Source organism: Aptenodytes patagonicus, chromosome 1 (genome assembly GCF_965638725.1).
Source record: "Aptenodytes patagonicus chromosome 1, bAptPat1.pri.cur, whole genome shotgun sequence".
NCBI classification, from domain to species: domain Eukaryota; kingdom Metazoa; phylum Chordata; class Aves; order Sphenisciformes; family Spheniscidae; genus Aptenodytes; species Aptenodytes patagonicus.
Window position 1 is genome coordinate 211464909 of NC_134949.1, and position 22091 is coordinate 211486999.

Genomic DNA, 22091 nt, shown 5'->3' on the forward strand with positions numbered 1-22091 from the left:
GAGGGTAGGCAGGCTCTGCAGAGGGACCTGGACAGGCTGGATCGATGGGCCCAGGCCAATTGTATGAGGTTCAACAAGGCCAAGTGCCGGGTCCTGCACTTTGGCCACAACAACCCCATGCAGCGCTACAGGCTTGGGGAAGAGTGGCTGGAAAGCTGCCTGTCGGAAAAGGACCTGGGGGTGTTGGTCGACAGCCGGCTAAACATGAGCTGGCAGTGTGCCCAGGCGGCCAAGAAGGCCAATGGCATCCTGGCCTGTATCAGAAATAGTGTGGCCAGCCGGAGTAGGGAAGTGATCGTGCCCCTGTACTCGGCCCTGGTGAGGCCGCACCTTGAATACTGTGTTCAGTTTTGGGCCCCTCACTACAAGAAGGACGTTGAGGTGCTGGAGCGTGTCCAGAGAAGAGCAACGAGGCTGGTGAGGGGTCTGGAGAACAAGTCTTATGAGGAGCGGCTGAGGGAACTGGGGTTGTTTAGCCTGCAGAAGAGGAGGCTGAGGGGAGACCTCATCGCTCTCTACAACTACCTGAAAGGAGGTTGTAGCGAGGTGGGTGTCGGTCTCTTCTCCCAAGTAACAAGCGATAGGACGAGAGGAAATGGCCTCAAGTTGCGCCAGGGGAGGTTTAGATTGGATGTAAGGAAAAATTTCTTTACTGAAAGAGTGGTTAAACATTGGACCAGGCTGCTCAGGGAAGTGGTGGAGTCCCCATCCCTGGAGGTATTTAAAAGATGTGTAGATGAGGCACTTAGGGACATGGTTTAGTGGACATGGTGGTGTTGGGTCAATGGTTGGACTCGATGATCTTAGAGGTCTTTTCCAACCTCAGTGATTCTATGATTCTATGAATTTAACAAAGAATGTTACTATTGTTCCTAACAAATAAAGTAAACAAGTAAAAAATGGCTATGAGCAACTGGATACCCCTTTTTTTGTTATTATTTTTAAGAAGTGTTGACTGGGTTTCCTATTATTCTTTGCTTTTTATTAAAACAGAAATCAGCCGTCATGGACTGTCATGGCTAAATGTTGCCTGACTTCAAAGGTAAATGATACATGGCTAGGACCATCAGCGAATGCTGGAGGGAGTGGTTCACCTCATCTGGCTCTACCCATCTAAAGCTGCGAGTCCAGCCTTTGGGCTCCTTTCCTAGTTATCAGAGCTAGCCCCACCAGAGGTGGGTGTTTCAGGTGAATTGTTCTCTGGAGTCACCTCTTTGTTGCTGCTTCTACTGGAGAAATGCCAGGTATGGGTCAGGGTGAACAGGTTATCTCTAGTTGGGTCCTTTCCCCAGCAGTCATCACTGCTCTATTCTCCTCAGCCCCTGATCATGAAGTGCTCTACAGATCTGCTGAGATTAGAGGGCCCACCGGGCCATCAGCCCTGACCTCCTGTGCTCCACAGGCCACTGGAGAGCACCCTGCTGCCCCCAAAGCAAGACCCAAACTTGTACTGTATACCTTCTGGAAAGGCAGCCATTTTCTGATGTCCTCAAACAGGCTGGAACCCCCACGTTTCCTTGGAGGGCTGTCCAGGTGATGAGTCGGCCTGACTTAAAGAAGTGTGCCCTAATTCCAGTTTGAGTTTTTCTGGCTTCAGCTTCCAGATACTGTTTTTTGTGATGGCTTTGCTTCCTCATTTAAACAGTCCTTCAGAAGCTGGCATCCAAATTCAATGCATGATCAATGAGCAAGATTCCTTGCAGGAAAATGTATTTAAGCATTTTCTTTGTATTTCCTTCACCACCGCCCCCAAGGAAAATTAGGTAGTGGCCACAGTCACCTCACCTTGAAACCTCTCAGATGCTCAGGCATATTTACAAAGTAAAATGCCATCCAGCGTATTGGTGTGCTCCTGTGGAACTGTCTGCACAAGAAATGCTACAAGGCCCTGATACCCTTTTTTGTATTACCTATAAACACCAAATCCACCTCAGAAGCCAAGTCCTCTGTCTTGATTTTTTATTTAATTGCTTTAATAGTTTTATGACTATAATTAATTCAGTGTTTGATGAAGGGGATATGGCTGTAGTTATATACTCTTTGTGAGGCAATGATCTGAACAGCTGAGGCACCACATTTTGATTAGTAGTGACAGACATTGCTCCTTTAATTTGAAAACTGCAAGGTTATTCTTCTTTTTTGCCCATGCAAAACAAACCTTTTGAGCATTCCAGACCTTCCTCACATCCACATTTTCTTACAGCTACTGATCCTATCAAAAAGGAGCAATAAAGTGTCCTGAACGAAATTTCTTTGAACTGTTTTCATTAATTCAGTAGTTCCTCACCTTTAAGGACTTGACCATGTAATGAAGAAACAGCAGCTATTGTCAGAATAAAGGGTTTTCTTTGAACTACTGTGGTCACCAGAAGTGACCTTCCTGATTCTCTTCAATTCCCTTGTATTTAGCTGAAACTAAAACTATTAGATGGAAACTAGACGGAGAGCTTTGAACATCAGCTCTGTGATCAGCCATTAAAGCAGTCCAGTTTCAGCTGTGTTCAAACACTGCTTTCCTGTCTTGTCTGGGAAGTGCCTGCCAATTCATTTTTCTACTCTTATCAGCAAAGCCCATATACTGTGCTCATGTTTCTTAATATAAAACACAGGGAAAATCCCCAAGCTGTCAGGAGGTCTCTTAGCTTAAATACAGCCCACATCTTTGCTCTCATCCCATTGCATACTTTCATTTGCTCTCAATTGAAAAAAGCAGATCTACCTACCCATGATCTTGCAAAGTGCCAGTCATCTGAATTTGTCAGATTTTGATGAAAGGCTTCTTTAAATAAAGAATTTTATCATGGGTTCAGCATCAGCAGCTGTACTTGATTTTAAAAGTATGTTTTCTTAAAAAAAAGCATCTTTGAAGATGCAGTCTATTTTCAGCTCTGTAATAATCATAGCAAACCAACTGGGTCCAGTTCCTCTGTGTTTTGGACGACAGTGTGGTACAGTGAATTGTCTTGGTGTCCATCAGGATTTATTGCATATATTGAGGCAGTCAATGTTTGAAATCAGTTCAAATCCATTATAATTTTGTTGCTTTAAAAAAAAAAAATGACATGTCTCTGCATTTCTAACAAGGAAAAGTAATTGTATCTTCCCAACATGTTAAAGCAGCATGTCTGTACCTTGCTTAGGCACAGTCCTTCCTCTCAGTTTAACATAGGTTAAACATAAGTTTTATCACAAAAGGGAGGACAAAATAATAGGCTGTGTTCAGTGCTTATCACTTTCATTACATCCCATGGCCTTCCTACCCTCCAGGCATTAATGGTAGAGAACAAATGGTCTCATCCTGAAGGCTGCTCACCTGCCTGCCCTTCCCCACCCACTCTGCACAGCATCCATGGTTAACCTTTGGCGAGTCATTCACACTTACTTTTGGGGACTTTCTAATTCTGTTGAAATTGCTAGTACTTTGTTGATCTGGTATGCAGCCCCTTATTCTCTCTCCTTCCAGAGACCATCTCAATGCTTGTATGGTGTTGCGATGTCAAAGTACAGAAAGTACCTTGTAAAAAAAGAGGATTATTGACTAACACTATGATCTGTTAGTTAGGGGACCTGTTATTCAGGGCAGAAGTGTGGGTGTTTCTGTGTTTGAGATGCTAAAGATGTTTAGGTCCCACTCCCCACTTGACCAGTGGCTTTGGCAAGTGATAGACAAGACAGACTTCTCTCCATCTTTTGAATGAGCAAGACAAATCTAGCTGATCTAGCAGTCACTTGGCCAAGCCAGCATGAGTCACAACAGCCTGCCAAGAGGTGAGATGTTTTAGCTCTAGTGCCTTACCAATGTATGATCTCTGGACTCAAGTACTTGAGGCCACAGAGAGCAGAACAGGCCAACCTGCCTACTGTCAGCTGTAGAGCTGCAGCCTTGCTTTCACCATGTCCTGCTCCCCATCAGTAAATAAGTGATGTCAAAAGGGTAAGGACCATATAATGACACTGGTAGTTTTTCTACTGATATGTTGCAGAGCCTTGAGCAAATCAGTTTCAGATTTTCCATCTATACAAGTTTGACAATGATGTGTATCTTTCTGTGCTGTGAGATTTGGGAAGAAAAATGCTCTAGGAGAGTTAAAGTGTTCTTAGTCTTAACTCATTTGTTGTACCCAATCCAAACTAATATTTGAGCTTCAGGGCAGAAATTGGAAATGAATACCCCTTTTGTTAAACCACTGTAGGCCTATCAACAGCAAACTAATGAAACAAAACAGAGGATTTCCTCTCCTCAACCTGCGCCACCGTGCTAGTGGGGGTATGAGCTCTTACACAGCAACTCAGCCTCCAACGGCGGGCTCACAAAGCATGCCCCTGCAAACCACCATCCTCCTCAGCTTTTTCCAGTCCATGGTTTACATACTTACACAATCACAGAAGATTAGATAGCATGCAACATTATGGCTGTTTTCCACATATCCACGAGACCATTTTCAGAGAATCATAGCTTCATATAATAATACGGGTTCAAAGGCAGCTCTGGGGGTCATCTAGCCCAATCTCCCATTCAAAGCAGGGAGAATTTTGAAGTTAGATGAGGTTGCTCAGGGCCTTGTTCTGTTAATTTTGACTATCTCCAAGGTTTCTGCAACCTCTCTGGGCAACCTGCTCCAGTGTTTAACCACTCTCAGTATTTTCTTCCACAAACCCAAATAGGATTTATTTTGTTTCAACTTGCGTTCGTTGCCTCTTTTTCATCTTCTTTATAACCTACAACCCTCTTTTTTAGGGGTCTCGGGGTTATCTTGCCTAGATAGAATTTTTTCAGAAGCCTCTTATATGATGTATACTTCCCTAGGAAATAATTTTTTGCTTGTTTGTTTGTTTGTTTCACATTATTCACAGTAAATTCTTAAGAAATTATTTAAATTGAGGCAGAGATTTTTAAGATAAACCAACAAAAGTCAGATTCCAGAGAAACTTGATGGGATCTGGCACATATTTTGCACAAGCTCCATTCATCTCTTTCTGCCTCCTACAAGCATTTCATTTTTGGACCAATTCTAATCATATGTACTTCATAAATTTCAAATTGCATAAAAAAATGTTCTTTGTTCTTTAGAGCAGAAATATCACACAAGTGAGAGAAGGGGCAGAACAATTCAAATATGTATGGGACTTCAAAGATGAGCCAAAGGAAACATGCTTGATAATTCACATGCAAAGGAGCAACTCTGGACATGGTTAGGGAACTGCACAATATAAAGATACCTGATGTAGGAAATAATCCAATCTGTCAAAGCTCCAGGACAAACAGTACAGCAGGATGTCACAGAGTGGAAAGAAAAAGCTGGAAGTAAAACAAAAACGTGTCCAAATTAATGCTGGTCAGGGCCATTAAGGGCTGTCGGTGCCCTCAGGGCCCCAACACTCTTATCCTCAAATCTCCAACAGTGTTTCCTAATCAATGCATTTCTGTTGATTCTCCCAGGTGCTGAAATTCATCCCTGAGGCTGGGCACCCCAGAAGAAAAGGCAGAACCAGGAACAACATGGCCTTAGTAGATATACAGCTGGATCACCATGAGCGCTGTGATTGTATCTGCAGTTCAAGACCACCCCGATAAAAAAAATAAATAAATAAATAAAAGAAAAAAAACAAGACACACTAATTGCAGCTTACTGGATGTTTACTTTTAAGCAGGATTGCTCTGAGGACCTTTACTCACTAATCATTTGAACTTTGCTACTAGCCTGCCTTTGCAATTAGCAAAAACGATAGCTGTGTTTCAGCATAGCTGTGCTGATTAGTTCTATGGCAGCTAAACAGGTATATCACAGATTTATGTATCAGCATCCAAGAATATAGGATTATGGCTATCTGTAGCTAGATTCTGAGAGTTGAGATTTTCAAAGCTCACTTATAGTCCATAGGCACTCAATGCCCACTGAAACGAAACACCAGTTGTGTAGGTATTCGTGGTAGCTGGCAATCAAATAACGTTGTGTTTCTGTTTCTCACTCACCAGTTCCTACACTCAAATTCTGCTGCCATTTCTACCCGTTCAGCTCTCCTGACAGTCAGTAGAGTTTTGTGGGTATAAATGAAGAGAGAATTTGAGCCTGTATGACTGTAAAATGGTTTGTCCCGCTCTGAGAGGGAACTTACCAGTGTTCCTGCACAACAGCGTGAGATATAATGAGGAAAATCCATCACTACATAAAATAACACACCAGTAAAGTCAAATCTCACTGTTTGTACTCGAGCAAATCATGTGCTGAAATTAGTAGATGCTTTGCATAAGCCAGGGACACTAGTGGCGGTAGGGGGGGTGCGGAGGCTGGTACTTTTGCCACGGTGACTCCATGGGAGCCATCGCCCAGGCACTTCTGCAAGGTGGGCTTCCCCCTGGTCCCCAGGTAAATCCCTGTGGTCTGGGGCCAATTCTGGTCTCTACCTACCTGGACTGGACTCCTGCTCCTTGCCCAGAGCTGCCCACAGTTGCCCAGGAGGAGCCCCCTCGACATGAAAAGGGAGAGACAGCTCTCCCCTGTATCCTCCTCGCTGCAGTTTGAGGATTGCCATTTCCCCAAGCAGGCGATGAAGATAGGGCACTTGTTTGTTGAAAATATTGATTTGTTTTGCAGTTGTGTTACTGGGAAACAAAACTGTGCTTGAGATTTAATTATCGTTATTTGGTTTGGGGTTTGTTTGTTTGTTTGTTTGTTTTAAATATGGATTATTATAACTTCATCATATATGCATTAATCTTAGTTATCTGAGGTTAGTTGTCTCATTTCAGCTCTATGTATTGCCATGGTTAAACTGTTGACAGTGAATTTCTTTTTGATTGCATTTTGCTGAGGCATATTAACTCATTAAGCAATGTCTGTCTGTCATGGAAAATGTGCATCATTTATTAACTTCCAGAAGAATATTATTAAACACCACCTCATAATAAAATAAGCACTTTAAAAGCTACAGCATAGCTTCCTATGCCTTTCAGAATATTATGAAAGTGCTCTAGCTGAAAAAGGAAAAAAAATATATTCTTCCAAACTAGCTTTAAAGGTTTTAAAATGCTGCTCCAAAAGTGTAAAATAAAGGCAGATTTAAGTCTGGCAAAGAATTGGAGTTTTGATCATGAATGTAACAGAGGGAATGGGGTGGCACATTTAATGGCTGATGTTTTATATTTAATAGCAGACATAGGTTGCATGAATTCATCTTGTTTGTGTTGCCGCTTGTGTTTCTGTCTCTCTGAAAGAGCAAATAGTTTGACAATAGTGCATTATAATTAGTGGAAACTGGCACGTACTATAATATAATATTGAGAGCCTTTAAGCCAGTATGTTTTAGCAATCTACAATTTTGTTATAAAAGTGCCCTAATGTTCTGACTTACCCTCTTTATCAGCGCAAGTATTTTATAAGTACTCTTTCATAATTTTAGCAAAACTTTACTGAAGCATCCCTTAGAAATGTTGTGTTACTTTCTTTCCTGTACTTTAACCTTTGAGATTCAAAATGGGTGTGTGTGTGTGTTATTATTTATATTAATTTTTCCTCTCTGGCTCCCAGATGTCTATTTAAAAATGCTCCTGAATGCTGACTTGGGAAGCAATTCATCATTTTTCAAAGCAATTCATGTTAAAAGATCAGCACTGTAACCAAAGATTGCCAGCTTCGTTTCATATTTCAGGACTATTTAAAGACGACTTCATTCTTTTTCTGTCTCTAGCTCAATAACAAGATTGACCGAGCCATTCCATAATTTTTAGCTAATTTTGGAAGAAGTTTGCATGCAAGACCTTGGCAGTACTGCTTGTTTTTGAGACAGGGCACTCTGATGTATATTCGTGACTGAATTATGTCCAATTTATGCCTAAGCACTCTGGCCTCGTAGTTAGCATTGGTTGTAGGAAACATCAGTTTCATATGGCTTTGTGCTTTTAGTGGTCCTTTAATTCCCATTCCACAGGGGAGAATGTGCACCAGGCATCCACTGCGCCTGGCGTCTCCCACACCCCTCTGCATGGATGCCCAGCCTCCAACCTGAACAGCCGTGTGTTGGGGGGAGGGGGGGGAGGTGTTATGCCTCCTAATTTTGGGGATCCAGTCTCATCTGGGAGCCTGAGTTACCCCTACAGGCAATGTGGAGAGAGAGTCTCCCAAAGTGTGCCTTAGACCCCAGGTTGAAATCACCCAACGTGGGAGCTTTTCTCTCTCTCTTTTGACTATGTAGGGAGATTAGAAATCTGATTTTAGCATCTGAGTGAGATACACAAAGGTAGATGGTATGAATATTCATTTTAAAGACTGAACAGCTAATAGTTTAGCTAACTGAATTAGATACAGGCAGCAGTGGATGCCAGGGTCCAGCAGAAAAATTCAGCTGTCAAGTAAAAAGAGATTGGTATAATAGGGATTATCCTCTTGCTTAATGTTAGGTTTACTTTCTTAAATAGAGGCTAAACTTGTCACATAATTTAAAGTGTTTCTCCTGGGACACTTAGTAATAAATGGAACCATTCACTGCTTCCTGCTGCCATCTGCCATAAAGACAGTATGCTCCAGGCCAGTGCAGGAGAGTTAAGGATGGGCTTTAGATCACAGTGTGGGAATGATAGCATAGATGTGAACTAAGTGAAACTCCCAAAATCCCGAGCCCCGAGCTGCAATGACCCTGGTGAAACCAAGTACCAGCAAAACTTTTCCTTTTTATTTATTAGCAGAAATTGCAGAGATGTTTTTCCACACCTTTATTTTCTCTTTTGTCTATGTAATAATTGATACGTTTTCTACATATTGTTGTAACTTAAAAAGCAATGCTATTAAAAAAACTAATCTAGTTAATTTTTATTGGTGGAATTGGAACCCCCCAAAATAAATACATTTTCAAAGGAAACTCAGAAAGATTCCTAATTTCAAATCACTTGCTAGCTTTTTATTTACTGTATTCTTCTGGGATAGAGCCTACTTTCTCAAGTGCAATCTATATACTTTTTGTTGTTATCTCAGTTAAATGCAGCTTTTCTAGCAGTATTTTTTACTTTATGCAGTGTGTAATGTGTCTTATCTTGATGAAAAAATAAATACTGCTTTTGAAAGGAGATACTCTGAGTGATTATTCAGAATTCAGATGAACTAAAACCCGTGATTTACTAGAGGACATTTCCACAACACGATACCATCCACACTAGGTCTCCTTGTGAATTTTAGCAGTCATTCCCAGGAGCACCAGGGAAGTACCAAAGTGCAATTTTGGGATAATCGAGTTTGAACCCCCGAGCTGGAAGAGCTGACAGCTTCCTTGCGAAGCAGCAGCAGCGTGACAGCGGCACAGCATTTCTGATAGCCCGATTAGGGTGCTCCCCCAGGCTCAGTGCTGCTCTACAGCCCCTGCGGGCCTGGCTTGGCTCCAGCAGAGATGTCCTCACTTGTCCTACTGAAGCTGCTCCTTACTGGCAAAGGAGGCTGCTGCTGGAGCTCCACATCCCACCTGAACCAGGGCAGAGCTAAGCATCCAATTGCTGTGTGCAGGGCAGCTGGAGGAACCTAAAGCCTCTTGAGATGGGGAAATTTAATCTACGCTTGTGAGTTCGGGCATTTCCCCCAGCTTTGGCAGAAGCAAATTTTGTCGTGTTGCATCTGGAACATATCTTTCATAGCTTTGATAACTAACTTTCAATTTAAGGTTCTTGTGTTAAGCTAATGCCCGCCTTAGGCCTTCACTGGATCTTGGACTGAATAAGGACATGAAATTTTTGCCAAATTAATTTTTCACTAGCTAGACGCTCTGTCTGATAAGGGAAATACATAAATAGCATACAGTCCGGGGACCCAGCTTTGCAGCCTGTCCTCATGCATGTGCACCTTGTTCTGTACAGTAATGCCACCGACCTGGAACAGTCATCCATTCAGGTGAGCATATTTATCCCCTTTGGTTTGGTTCTTGTTACTCAGAGAAAGAATTCTTTTTTTTTTTTTTTTTTTTTTTAAAAGGCAGTCAGAAGAGACATTTCCTAACAAAGGAAGCAGTTCACTTGTGTACAGTGAACAAGGACATATTTAATGGGAGGAGGAGACATTTTTTGCCCTTCAGAAATGCACTGAATACACTGTGTAGGCAGCTGCTCAGCAACTGCTAAGTGTCCAAGGATGGCATAAAGCTCCTCCCATCTGGCATCGCTGTGTACCTATATAAATAATGGCTAGCTAACATTATCAGTTTGTCCTTGTGCTCACATGACTGACAGCTTTTATAAATCTGCAACATGAAAAGTAGCTCTGTGTCTCTTCAGCTGAAAAAGTATATGGTTCCTGAGGTCATTCAGGAACTCACCATTACCTTTTTTTAAAAATAATGTATTTTTTAAACATTATTCTTCCCATTTTTGAAGAACACAGAATCTTCTTCTAGCTGATTTTAAGATCTGCAACAGCTGTAAAAATGCTTCCCTGCAAATTCATTTAAGATTTCCCTTGCTCTTTTCTGGAGTGCATTGCCCAGTCACACTGCTATAATGAGAATTCAACAGATGTCCAATTTGTACTTATTCTCCCAGGAACTCCAGTGCAGCAGCTAATGAAAACGCAGGAATTAGTATTCTGGTCTCTCATTCTAGGAACTTTAACTTTGTTTATCGATAGTCTTGGTCAAATATGCCGAAATACATAACATTCATTTGGTCATTCATTGACGGGCCTTGAGAATCTGCCTTAAGTGTTTAAAGTGCAAATTTGATTTTGCATTTCTTTTCAGACTTCTTCAAGAAATGGGATTTCCAAACCAGCAAATATTCTGCCATGAATAGTAGGAAGGAAGTATTCTAGGTTTTAGACTATCTTCTAAATTTGATTTGACTTAAGACTTGGTCTGAAATTCATTTATAGGTAGCAAAACTCATATTTCAAAACTGAATTTACAAAACCTGATTTTTGAAACTGAGTTTCAAAACCTCATTTATGTATTGCTTATAGAAAGTTGCTGTGGCACAGACATGCTTTAATAAAAATGGAACTAGTTATGTAACAACAGTTACGGTATTAGATGCTCCAATTTCAAGCTCACAAAGGATTTCTGCTTCAGTTGAAAGAATTTCAGTTTCAGAACCTGTATGAAGAGAACAGGATAAAAAGAACAGGGTACCTTTCAAATATTTTGATATAAAGGGTGGCGACATAACAAAAACCCCTTAACTTTTATTCATTGCATTTTTATTAGATAAGTAATAAGAGCAGACATCTTAACCTTTTTGGTCTGTGTTTGAGTTTGGAGAGTATCTTCTCAAGTAGTGGATGCACTGAGATGAGCTCTCTCAGCTCAGTCTGAAATCAGATTACCCTCTCCAAGTGAAGGTGGTCCAGAGAACCACCCTTTGTATCAATACAAATCTGTCAACTCTTTCTAGCCACTGTCATAGTCATAGCCTTTCACTAAACAAAGAACATCATACAAATGAACTTGGTTTGGTAATACGGTATTTCCTCTTGTATCCAGTATACGAAGAAATAAGATTCCCTCCCCAAACATGAAAAACTATTATGCATTGAAGAATCACAGACTGGCTGAGGTGGGAAGGGACTTCTGGAGATGGTCTTAGCCAACCCTCTGCTCAAAGCAGGGTCACCTACAGCAGGTTGCTCAGTCATGTCCAGTTGGGTTTTTAATTTCTCCGAGGATGGAGACTCCACTTTATTACTAGACTTTATGTAGAGCAAGGGGGAGGGATTAGTTTGTTTTGACAAACTGCTTGGAAACAAGAGACAGAGAAAAGTCTGACAAAGTCTTGGACCGCCACTGAGGGCTGTGGCTCAGGGAAGACTCTCCAGTCCATGGTGACCAGGACTTTCTGCCTGCCAAGGTAGGCAGGGTTTCGAGCTCCTAGCCCCAGACTTACTGAACAGTATCAGTAATATGATAATTCAAGGACCAGACAGAGCCACATACCTTATGCGGTGTGGGGAGAAGGACCAAACACCCCTGCAGGAGGATTTTTCCCCCCAAGGTGTAGTAAATGTCTGGTTTATTAATAAAACAGACACAACCTGTTAACTTACATGACTAAAGGCTCGTTCCCACACACGAGAAGGAGCAGAGGGGCACACTGGCACAGGAGGGAGCCCCAGTCACCTCATCAGACCAATGGAGCCCACAACCCTCTCACCCCCAGGCTGCCCTGGGGAGCCTCAGCCCATGGGCTGCAGCACACTTGTCACCACGAGCCAACTGGAGAGGGTCCCCACCACCCCACAGACTGAGGGGTCACTGCCAGGGGCGTGGGGGCCACCATGGGAGGGCAGGGGAAGGGCATTTCAAGACTGCACAGGACTTGCCATGGGATGTTCTGGGAAGCATGGGGAAAGGGAGGATCAAGGTGTTTTGTGGAGGAGCGAGTGGGAAAACAGTGGGATAAGGGAACAAAAGGGGCCAGTCATGTGCAAGCAGGGGCTGGTCAGTACAACCTGCCTGGCTGTGCCCTGTGTGTGACCAGTGCAGTCTGTCCTGGCCTCTCACTAAACCCCATTTCTAGCTATTTTCCTTGGTGAGGGGCTCTGTCCTGTGTGCAGGGGTGTGTGTGGGCTCAGTGACAGCCCCTGGGGTGGGACCAGGGTCTGGAGGCCCGTGTGTCCATGGTATCAGTGATTGGAGAGACTGAGTTGGCTGCTGGAAGGACCAGAGGGTCCAGGCCAACTGCCCAAGGGTCTGGGTGTCAACTGAGACCCACCTGCAGACCCTCCCTGTGTGTCTATGGGAACACGTGCTCGGCCCCACTGCCTGCTGGATGTGGGCACACAGAGCTGCGGCAGCCTCGACTTCGTCAGGCCGCCAAACTGAGCAGCTGCTAACACCATTCAGCAAGCCATCGCAGGGGAATCTTTCATAAATTGTGAAAATATTGGAGACTGCAGTATTTCGCAGCTTCCAGATAGATTTTCTCATTAAGTCATAGGAAGGCAAATTGGCCAGCTTTACTGGTATGTACAGGCTGGGCTGCAGCATAGCCCCCAGAGCATCCTCCCGAACTCGGAGAGCACCTGATGTAAAAGAGGCCTTCATTAAACCAATCTGATACCCGACAGATGGCATTCATTGCAACCTTTACATCAAAATACCAACCCTTGGATTCTGTTGCTAATTTATTTCAAAAGGTCAGGCAAGGATTTGTGTGCCCTCAAGGAATCAATTGCTTTATAGGAAGCTGCAGTTTCAGTATTCAAATAACCCCACATAGGCAAAATGATGCAATTTTCCCAGTTAACTGTATCTGAACACCAATTACACAACTGATTATTAAATGAAGATAAGTCACAAAGGCTTCCACGAAGAAGACTTACTGTTTTTTTCAATTAAAAAGAAAACACTTGGGACCAAATTAAGACCCTGACAAGAAAAGGTAAACAAATTAGTTTCACTGAGGAATGCAGCTATTGCCTACCTGAAATCTTCAGGATTGAACAATGCAGGCTAAGTCAGCAATTTTAATAATCAAACTAAAAGTATGCCTTAAAAAGTCCTTCTACGTAAAGCTATTTAAGGAGCAAATGAAAACTAGTCCTTGCATTTTAATATCACTAGCTGATTGCACTGAGCTCTGGCCAGCATCGAGTGCTTTTTATTTTATCTGAGTATATAAGTACCTTTTTCTGACAAGCATTTTAACAAGCTTGCAACTTTCACCAAACACTAAACTGCTTTCTTAGCCCTTCACAGCAATGCCTATTGAAAAACGGAGACCAGAGAGTACTCCCTGCATAGAGCAATGCTCACATGGACATGCAAATGTCTGCATTAAAAAAACCTCAAAACCGTGTTTAGAATGATTTGCATATAGGCTGACAGAGTTTTCTTGTTGTTGGCATGTGTTTAAAGACAACAATTTTCTTTTAGACTCCAAAATACAATGTTGTATATTCATGTAGGACCCTACTGCATAAACAACAATGGCTACAAGTTGGCAAAGTAATAACCCACTTATAAACTACGTTTGGGGGGCATCTGCTAAGTGAACTGTTACTCCCATTGATGCCTCCCGCCTTTTCCACTGCATTATGACCCTCTAAACTACACAGTGTCTGATATGTGGTAACAATGGCCTTCAGGGGCATACAAGTAGACCATCTACAACTGGTTTGATGAAAGAAGCAACCTGACATAGTACCTTGTTTAGCTTATAAAACTGAAGGCTGACACACAATATTGATATTTACTCTCTACAAAACCTGCGCAAGCTATATGACTGTGTGAGTGCAGCATAAAATAGGCAAAAAGTTGCCTATAGATAAATGCAGGCTGGAAATTTAAAAAGACCATGCTAAGGCCTGTAACTTGGAGAAAACTCATGGAGACTGCACGGTCCAGGAAAACCAAATTATCTGGGTGGTCTTTGAAAACTGCCAAGGACCTTTCGAACTTTCCTGACTGTAGAGCACCTGATACGGCACTGAATAACTGAGAAACTTGCTGTACAATAGTCTATGATATATTACAGTGAAGTTGTGGGGGTTTTTTTATAGTCTCAGAAAGTTTTCTGAGTAATTGCTTTAACTGCATTTGGTTCCAAGCAGTTGTTCCTCCTCCATTTAATCCAAAATGGAACAATCCTCTGAACAAATGCATCTTGCTAATATATATGTGTATGTATAAATATAGCCGTGTATGCATAAATATAGCTGTGTATGCATATATAAAAATCAAATATATATTACACATATATTTTTTTCATATACATGTATATAAGCTTTTCCAGCTGTTTTAACTCCAAGTTAAAAAACAGCAGGAAAAAATTTAAATCCTACTCCATCAAGATAAAATTCATCAGCAGGCAAAGAGAAACATTATTTTTACACTACAGCTAAATTTTCTGTCTTTCCTTGAAAATCACTAAAGACTTTTAATACAAGTACTGTGCAAGACCCTCTCATTTTTCTCCCAGTCTTCCTCTTCCAGGCTTCCACTGCTCACACAGGAAATTTTGAGAAGTCTGCTCAGTGCTAACACAGTTACTGAAGGTTGTTAGGCATAGTTCATTGAAACTCTTCCGCTGAATTTCTTTTTATGAATTTTGCAGTTTTGCTTCTTCTGCACAAGTCTTGAAAGATTGCTAACAGCCATGCTTTGTCTTTTGGGTGTTTAAATCTACAAGACATCAAAGAAATGTGCCTCTGATAGAGAAAGTCAGTACATAAGAAGAGAGGAAATGCTACATGTAACTCTGCCAAGGTCTTTGAATTAGGCATTGCTGTTGACCTCAGACGTGTGTTAGAAGAACCCAGAGGTCTTGCTGTCCCAAGATAGTAGCAAAGCCTGAAGATCTTAGGGAAACAATGAACTGCATGAAAGCCTGAACATCCTCCTTACCTCATTTCACTCACAAGGGGCAACACCTCGAGCTGTAACCTTGAAAACCTTTTAACACTATTGTTTTCATCTAAGGAGATAACCAGTTTTGGGTTCATAGGGTCACAACCTATGCAGAAGAAGACTTAAAACAGTTATCCAATATATACTACATCAGCCTTCACTTGACAGACTGGGAAAAGACACACAGAGGATGAATGATGAATATGAGCCTTCTTTCCTCTAAAAGTAGCAAGAGGAAAGTTGGCCTCAAGTTTGGCTTCAATTCGATATTGAGATTGTGCATTATTTATCAGTTATCGGCACTGGAAAATTAACTGTCTTTGGTCTGGAAATGTAGCAATGTTGAGATGTCTGACAAGACAGGGGATTTCTCTGACTAAATGCACATCTCTGGCCCAGCCTACATCCCCTGAGAATCACAGGAGAGAAACAGGTCCATGCAGGGCAGCTTCCCTGACTATAACACAAACATCTAAACCAGGTCAGGGAAGGAGGACAAAAACGAACAAGGGCACCCTTGCCAAGATCATCCAACAGCCCAGTTCAGTGCAGGTGCTATGGCTGACCCATCCCAGATTCAGTTCCTGATACATACAGCTAACTAGCAAGCGGTACCACAAGGAGTAGGGACTGGTGATGCACAGGGAAAGCAGCTCATACAAGGTAATACAGAAGGGTTAGTTTAAGTCTTGCTTTTGTTGAAGGTCAAAGGCTGGTCCCAGTAGACACATTTGTAGATGGAAAGCTGAATAACTGGGCCTAGGAGTCACCGGTAACTAAACACACCACTCCCTGAGATCTGAAGAAAGGTCATCTAGATTAATTGTTCCTACTTGATTATGTAAAGATTCCCCACCTCTTCCTTCTAACACAGTGTTTTAACATGCTATAGGTTCACAGGTTTGAACTTAAATATGATGTTAAATACAGTTATACGTGTTAAATATCTGTTGATATAGCATTTATAAGACTAGAATGAAGAGATACTGGCATGCTTTGTAGACGGTAAGGTAAATTTAAGCACAAGCACACTATTGCATTGCAAATAAATAATTTTCCTAATTGAAGAAAATGAGTGATGCAATGCTATTTATTCACACTGCCTATTCCAAGGCAGTGTTTGCCAACTAGACTGAGTACGATGGTTACATCATCCATTACTTCATGCTAAAATCTGGTGAAACTAAAAATAAATGATAGATCACTGCAAAGTCCTGTCCCCTGTCTATTGGCAAACAATGCTCTCCGTTCACTTCCCAGTGACGACTGAACGGTAGGATGCAATGTAAGAAAAAAGTCATGAAAACTTCAGAAAATGTAAACTTCCCATCTATTAATTCTGAACTGTTAGGACAGGCTGAAGCAATGGGCAGTTATAAAGTACATTTCAACTAATAACAGGAAGACTAAGTTCCCATAAAAGAATTATTACAAGAGAATGTACAAGTGGTGGGGAAACCTACCATGCCCGAACGTTGTTTGGAATTCAGCTGAAATGGATGGAGTGATGCAGAAGAAACTGTACGCGTTCCTCTTTCCTTTGGGACGGATGGCAGATGGATTTATCACGCTTGTAGAGTACTAATTCTTTTCAGGCATACAATGTCATATATCATGTCATTCATGGCATGGATCATTACAATTGCTTCTAGAGATCATTCTATAGCAAAATCCCAGCTCCTAAGCTTAGTTTGTGTACAAGCTCACAGCTCACAGCTTGATATTTCTAAGTGTTATTTCTAATCCAACACAACAGTTTTGCTCCACTTTTTTTCAGCTCCCCCCATACCAGGCAGTGTTCAGAAGCAAGATTTCATTTCACACCCATCTTCATATTTTAATTTTTTTTTCCCATTGGATTCACAAGTTAACTGATTCTGGTCCACAAAGAAACAATTATTCTTTCTGTTTTACTCCTGCTGATTATTTTACATTAGATCTTGAATGCAAGAAAAATATTTTGGTGAAATGACAGGGCAAACCTCTCTGTGCAATTCAGAACAGCCATGTTTTACCTAAGCCAAAGTTTTCAGCTTGTGCTGAGTATTTATTTACATGCATCAATGTGACATCACCACAAGCTAGAAAAACATTCTAAGTGCCCACATCCAAAAACAAATACAAATCAGGGTTTCAGTTTCCCCAGCTTTCCTGATCTGTGATATTAGTTGGAAAAATAGTGAAACTTAGAAACTGCTGTGATATCCTCCCCACAAATATTTATATTCTGTAAAGGTTTTCTTGAGAGGGCAAAGATAAAATCTCACTCAAAACCATTTGTCTGAGAAAAACAGCTGAATTTTAAACAGGTTCATTTCCAACCTGTGTACGGCAGGTGATTTGCAAGCCCTGATCACACCTACTATCCCTGCAGTGACCTTGCTCAGTCAAACCTCATTGGCATTGGCCAGTGCTCATTCATGAGCAACGGGTGCCAATAAAAACTGCTGGAAGAGGCTGAACTGCGGAGCACTCAGGGAAACCGTAGATATTGCAGAGGTAATGACAGAAAACTAGCACTCACAAGATTTTAATTTTTTTTTAAAGTGACATAGAAGTTCTGATTCTGGTTTCAGAAAATTAAAAAAAAAAAAAAAAAGATTTATTTATCTGAAAGCTGTCTAGTCTAGCTGATTACAAATTCCCAGTCACATTAATGAACAAAATGGATATTGAAAATCACCTTGGAAAATCTGAATTTTTGTAGACTCCTAATATGTTAATCTACTCAATGTTGGTCCCACTGGAGTGTGTCATGCATCACTACAAAGCCTAAAGAAATAATTCAGCGGGATAACATGGAGAGGATAAGCAATACGAATTTGAGAAGAGATTTTAGGTTGAGGGAATCCATGGTGCAGTAAGCCTGATGGTAACCGTGTAAAGACCGAAAGCTGTGATGATTAACTCCCCGTGACATTCAGGTATCACAGAGGGTAGAATTGATCTTATTAGTTGAGGAAGGGGTCAAGTAGCATGTTATAAATTATCCTTTTGCCCTCTCAAAAATCTTCTCTGTGCTTCTTACTGTGCTAAAGAAATCCTAGATTGCAGAGAAACAAATGCTAGAAGCCTTGCAGGAATTAAAGTAGAAAAGATACCGTGGCATCTTATTTCTAATGCTGTATTTCTTAGGAGCACCGGCAGCATGATAGAGAAGATAGAATTTAATTTAGTGCTGCTTTCAAACTGTAGAGAAACTCTGGATTAATTTTGTTTTGATCTAGTAAACAGAGATAGTTTCTAAATCCTAAAAGCAGCTTGTGCTATAGTTTATTTCTCAAAACTTTTTTTTTTTTTAATTATACACGTTAAGTATCATAGGTGAGATTAAAAATATTATCTGTGCCATTTTTGAGACAGAAAACAACATTAGCCAGAAAGACCACTTGCAAGAACTGTTCCACAATGAGGTAGAAATAGCAATACACTGTTTATATACAGAATATATAAAGCATCAAGGTTCTGCAGTTAAAAAGATTTTGGATTTAAGATATAGCTTTAAAGACAAAGAGAAGTGCTGGAGGGCTAGAAGGGTCCAAAAGCTGGAAGCTGAGAAGAAAATTCATCATAAGCTGGAAAACAGGTTACTTTGGGTGCTGTTCATTCTGGTTTGGTTTCATGGAACTGAGTCTGTCTAGAGGCTACAGCTTCGATCTCTGAATCTCAAAGACTGAAATTCAACAAAGTTTGTGTGTGCATGCTTAAGTTAATTTCTTGAAGGTAATGAGGTTTGGTAATGTTGTCACTTTGACTTAGGACAGTCTGTGCTTCATCCAAAATGCTACGTTCCAGTATCTTTGATATCACTGTAGAAGACTGTTGTGGTTTAACCTCAGCCGGCAACTAAGCACCACACAGCCACTCGCTCACTCCACCCCAGTGGGATGGGGGAGAGAATCAGAAGGGTAAAAGTGAGAAAACTCGTGGGTTGAGATAAAGACAGTTTAATAGGTAAAGCAAAAGCTGTGCACGCAAGCAAAGCAAAACAAGGAATTCATTCACTCCTTCCCATCGGCAGGCAGGTGTTCAGCCATCTCCAGGAAAGCAGGGCTCCATCACGCGTAACGGTGACTTGGGAAGACAAACACCATCACTCCAAACATCCCCCTCTTCCTTCTTCCCCCAGCTTTATACACTGAGCGTGACGTCCCATGGTGTGGAATATCCCTTTGGTCAGTTTGGGTCAGCTGTCCTGGCTGTGCCCCCTCCCAACTTCTTGTGCCCCTCCAGCCCTCTCAGTCGGTAGAGCATGGGAAGCTGAAAAGTCCTTGACTAGTGTAAGCACTACCTAGCAACAACTAAAACATCGGTGTGTTATCAACATTGTTCACATCCTAAATCCAAAACACAGCACTGTACCAGCTACTAGGAAGGAAATTAACTCTATCCCTGCCGAAACCAGGACATGGACATTAGTTTCTTCTGCTTCACTTCCACTGTTGTTAACACCTACATAGTCATGCAGTGAGCTAGACCATGGAAGTATCTGGATGAAAATTAACCAAAAAGAAAAAAAATCAGAATCAGCTCTCTGAGCTGGTAGGAACAGCTGGCTGGGGGAAGGCAGGACCACCCTGTTCCCTGACAGCATAATGCTGAGCTTGTTCAACTTTATATCCTTGCATTTGGAAGTAAATTATTATCACAAATTCGTTAATTTTAATAATTAATTGTTTTAGCTAACTAAACTCAAGGTTATTGTTTACTGTTTACAGAAGGAAGGAAGGAAGGAAGGAAGGAAGGAAGGAAGGAAGGAAGGAAGGAAGGAAGGAAGGAAGGAGGGAGGAAAGTTAGTTAGAGGGAGAGGGACAAGTATAAAAAAAAAAAATCCAATGCCTAAGAAAAGAGTTGTAACTGCATGAAATTATGCAATTGCATGGAATTGCAATGGCAGAAAGTGAGACAATTTTGAACAACTGTAAAAATCCAGAAAGTTGAAAAAAGTAAATGTTCAGAAAATGATCAATCTGGCTTTAATACCCTTTTGATTACAGCTTTGTGATCCAAGCAATACCACTTGCCATGAGGAACAATAGCCAGACCGGGCATTAGTGTTATTAATAAAATGTGATATTTTTTCTTGTTTAAGTGTTCATAGCAAAACATGTAGGCATTTAAATATGTAATTAAATGTTACCTGCCACCCCTGCTGGCTGCACTGTAAATAGTGCCAATTTCTCAACAAATTTTCTTTGAGTAATGCTGTGCTGCAGTCAGCAAATGATTCTTAAAGCTCTGCAGTCAGAAGAAATATGCTGTAAGTTTTACACAGTCTTTAAAAGAGGTAGAAATTTTAACCACCGTACTAGTTGCCAAAAGTATACATTACCACTTTGGATTTTGAGGCAGGACTCAACAGCTTGCCAAAGAAGAAATACCATCTGAGCAACCCACGCCAGAGCCCTCCATAGAACCTACAGAACTTTACTACACGCAGGAGGGATGTGTTTTATTGCCAATAAAAATATGATTTCATTAAGGAGCTTTATCATATGCAACATTACATAAACTATCTTTTTTTCACTGCACAAATTCCCATTGAGATCAGTTGGGCCATTGTCCAATTCCCAGACTAGGGATTTTTTGTAATAAACAGAATATGAAACAGCAGAAAAGAGTTGTATTTCAAACAAATTATGATTTCTAGCTAGTGTCTGGCATTGCCTTGTGAAGGATCTTGTTTCCCCACTGAAGTCCAAAGTCATGGTTCCACAGCCCAAAAAGGCCTCTGAGTGCTCTCAGGGCTTCCAACCCAGAGCAATGCTGAGGATTGCAAAAGAAGTTCCACATTGAGAAGAAGGGAAGTTTTCAGGGTAGCAGATTCCAAGTAACAAGAAATATCTTTTCTGCTCATACTCCCTCATAAAAATGTAAGATTGTAGTTAGTTAAAGCTACTAATGGTATTGCGTTGTGTTATATTTATATGCACCCCATTATTCTTCCCATATGGTATATTTGACGCAATACCAGTAGGTATCTACCTAAATTCTGTTAATATCAGTGATTCAGGCTCTCTATTCAGTTCTGTAGAATTACGAGAAATTAAAATACTGTGCATATGTCCTAATCTAAAATGGCAGCTATGTAAGTGGCTTATTTACTGTGATGGAGTCAGTCTTGCCCAGCTGAGTAGAAGCTAAGTTCATTTAATTTTCTATGGATGCTGTATTTTATTGAGTTCTGTCATCCCTCTAAAGGTTCCTCCTGACTCATTTCCTCTCTGATTCTATCAAAGATTGTTCTTTTTGTCACCTGGAGTTTGAACTACTATTAGCTCTCTCTTTATTTTATAGTTTGGATAACAGCACTGCATGTCTTTCTAGGCTGCATTTTGATAATCTCCTGAAGTGTCCTCTCATCATGGCTGTACAGGAGGAGGGATAGCTCTGATGTTTGCAGACACTCTCATTCTTACAATGACCAAAATGAAGAACAGAGATGAGTACAGAAAAGACGGATCTTCTAAATGGCTGCAAAGCATTAAGATGAGAAGTTTGAAGTTTACTTGATCTGAGGTCAAGGAAATCAGTAAAAGACAGTTTCCATTTCTGCATTCCATTGCAGAGCACAAAGAAGGAATATATTTATTCAAATTACATTTAGGCATGGAATTTTGGAATTTGTGTAAACCACAACATCCCTCTATATTCAACAAGGATGAGATTCAGTTGACCAGGTGTAGATGTCTGTAACGTAAACATCCACAATTAAATCAATGATAAGAACGTCCCATATATAACCAAGTGAAGAAACAGGCAACCTCATGGGGATT

General features: G+C 41.1%; 1 protein-coding gene across 5 annotated transcripts in view; it reads left to right on the plus strand.

Moving 5' to 3' along the window:
• The window catches only part of PDGFD (platelet derived growth factor D), a 155905-nt gene extending 146844 nt beyond the window's left edge, over window positions 1–9061 (plus strand). For all 5 annotated transcript variants that reach the window (XM_076328220.1, XM_076328222.1, XM_076328224.1 and 2 more), the window contains one exon: window positions 5441–9061. In XM_076328220.1, coding sequence (XP_076184335.1) covers window positions 5441–5575 — 135 coding nt within the window. In that variant the 3' untranslated portion in view covers window positions 5576–9061. The remainder of the gene's footprint in view (window positions 1–5440) is intronic.
• The last annotated feature ends 13030 nt before the right edge of the window (window positions 9062–22091 follow it).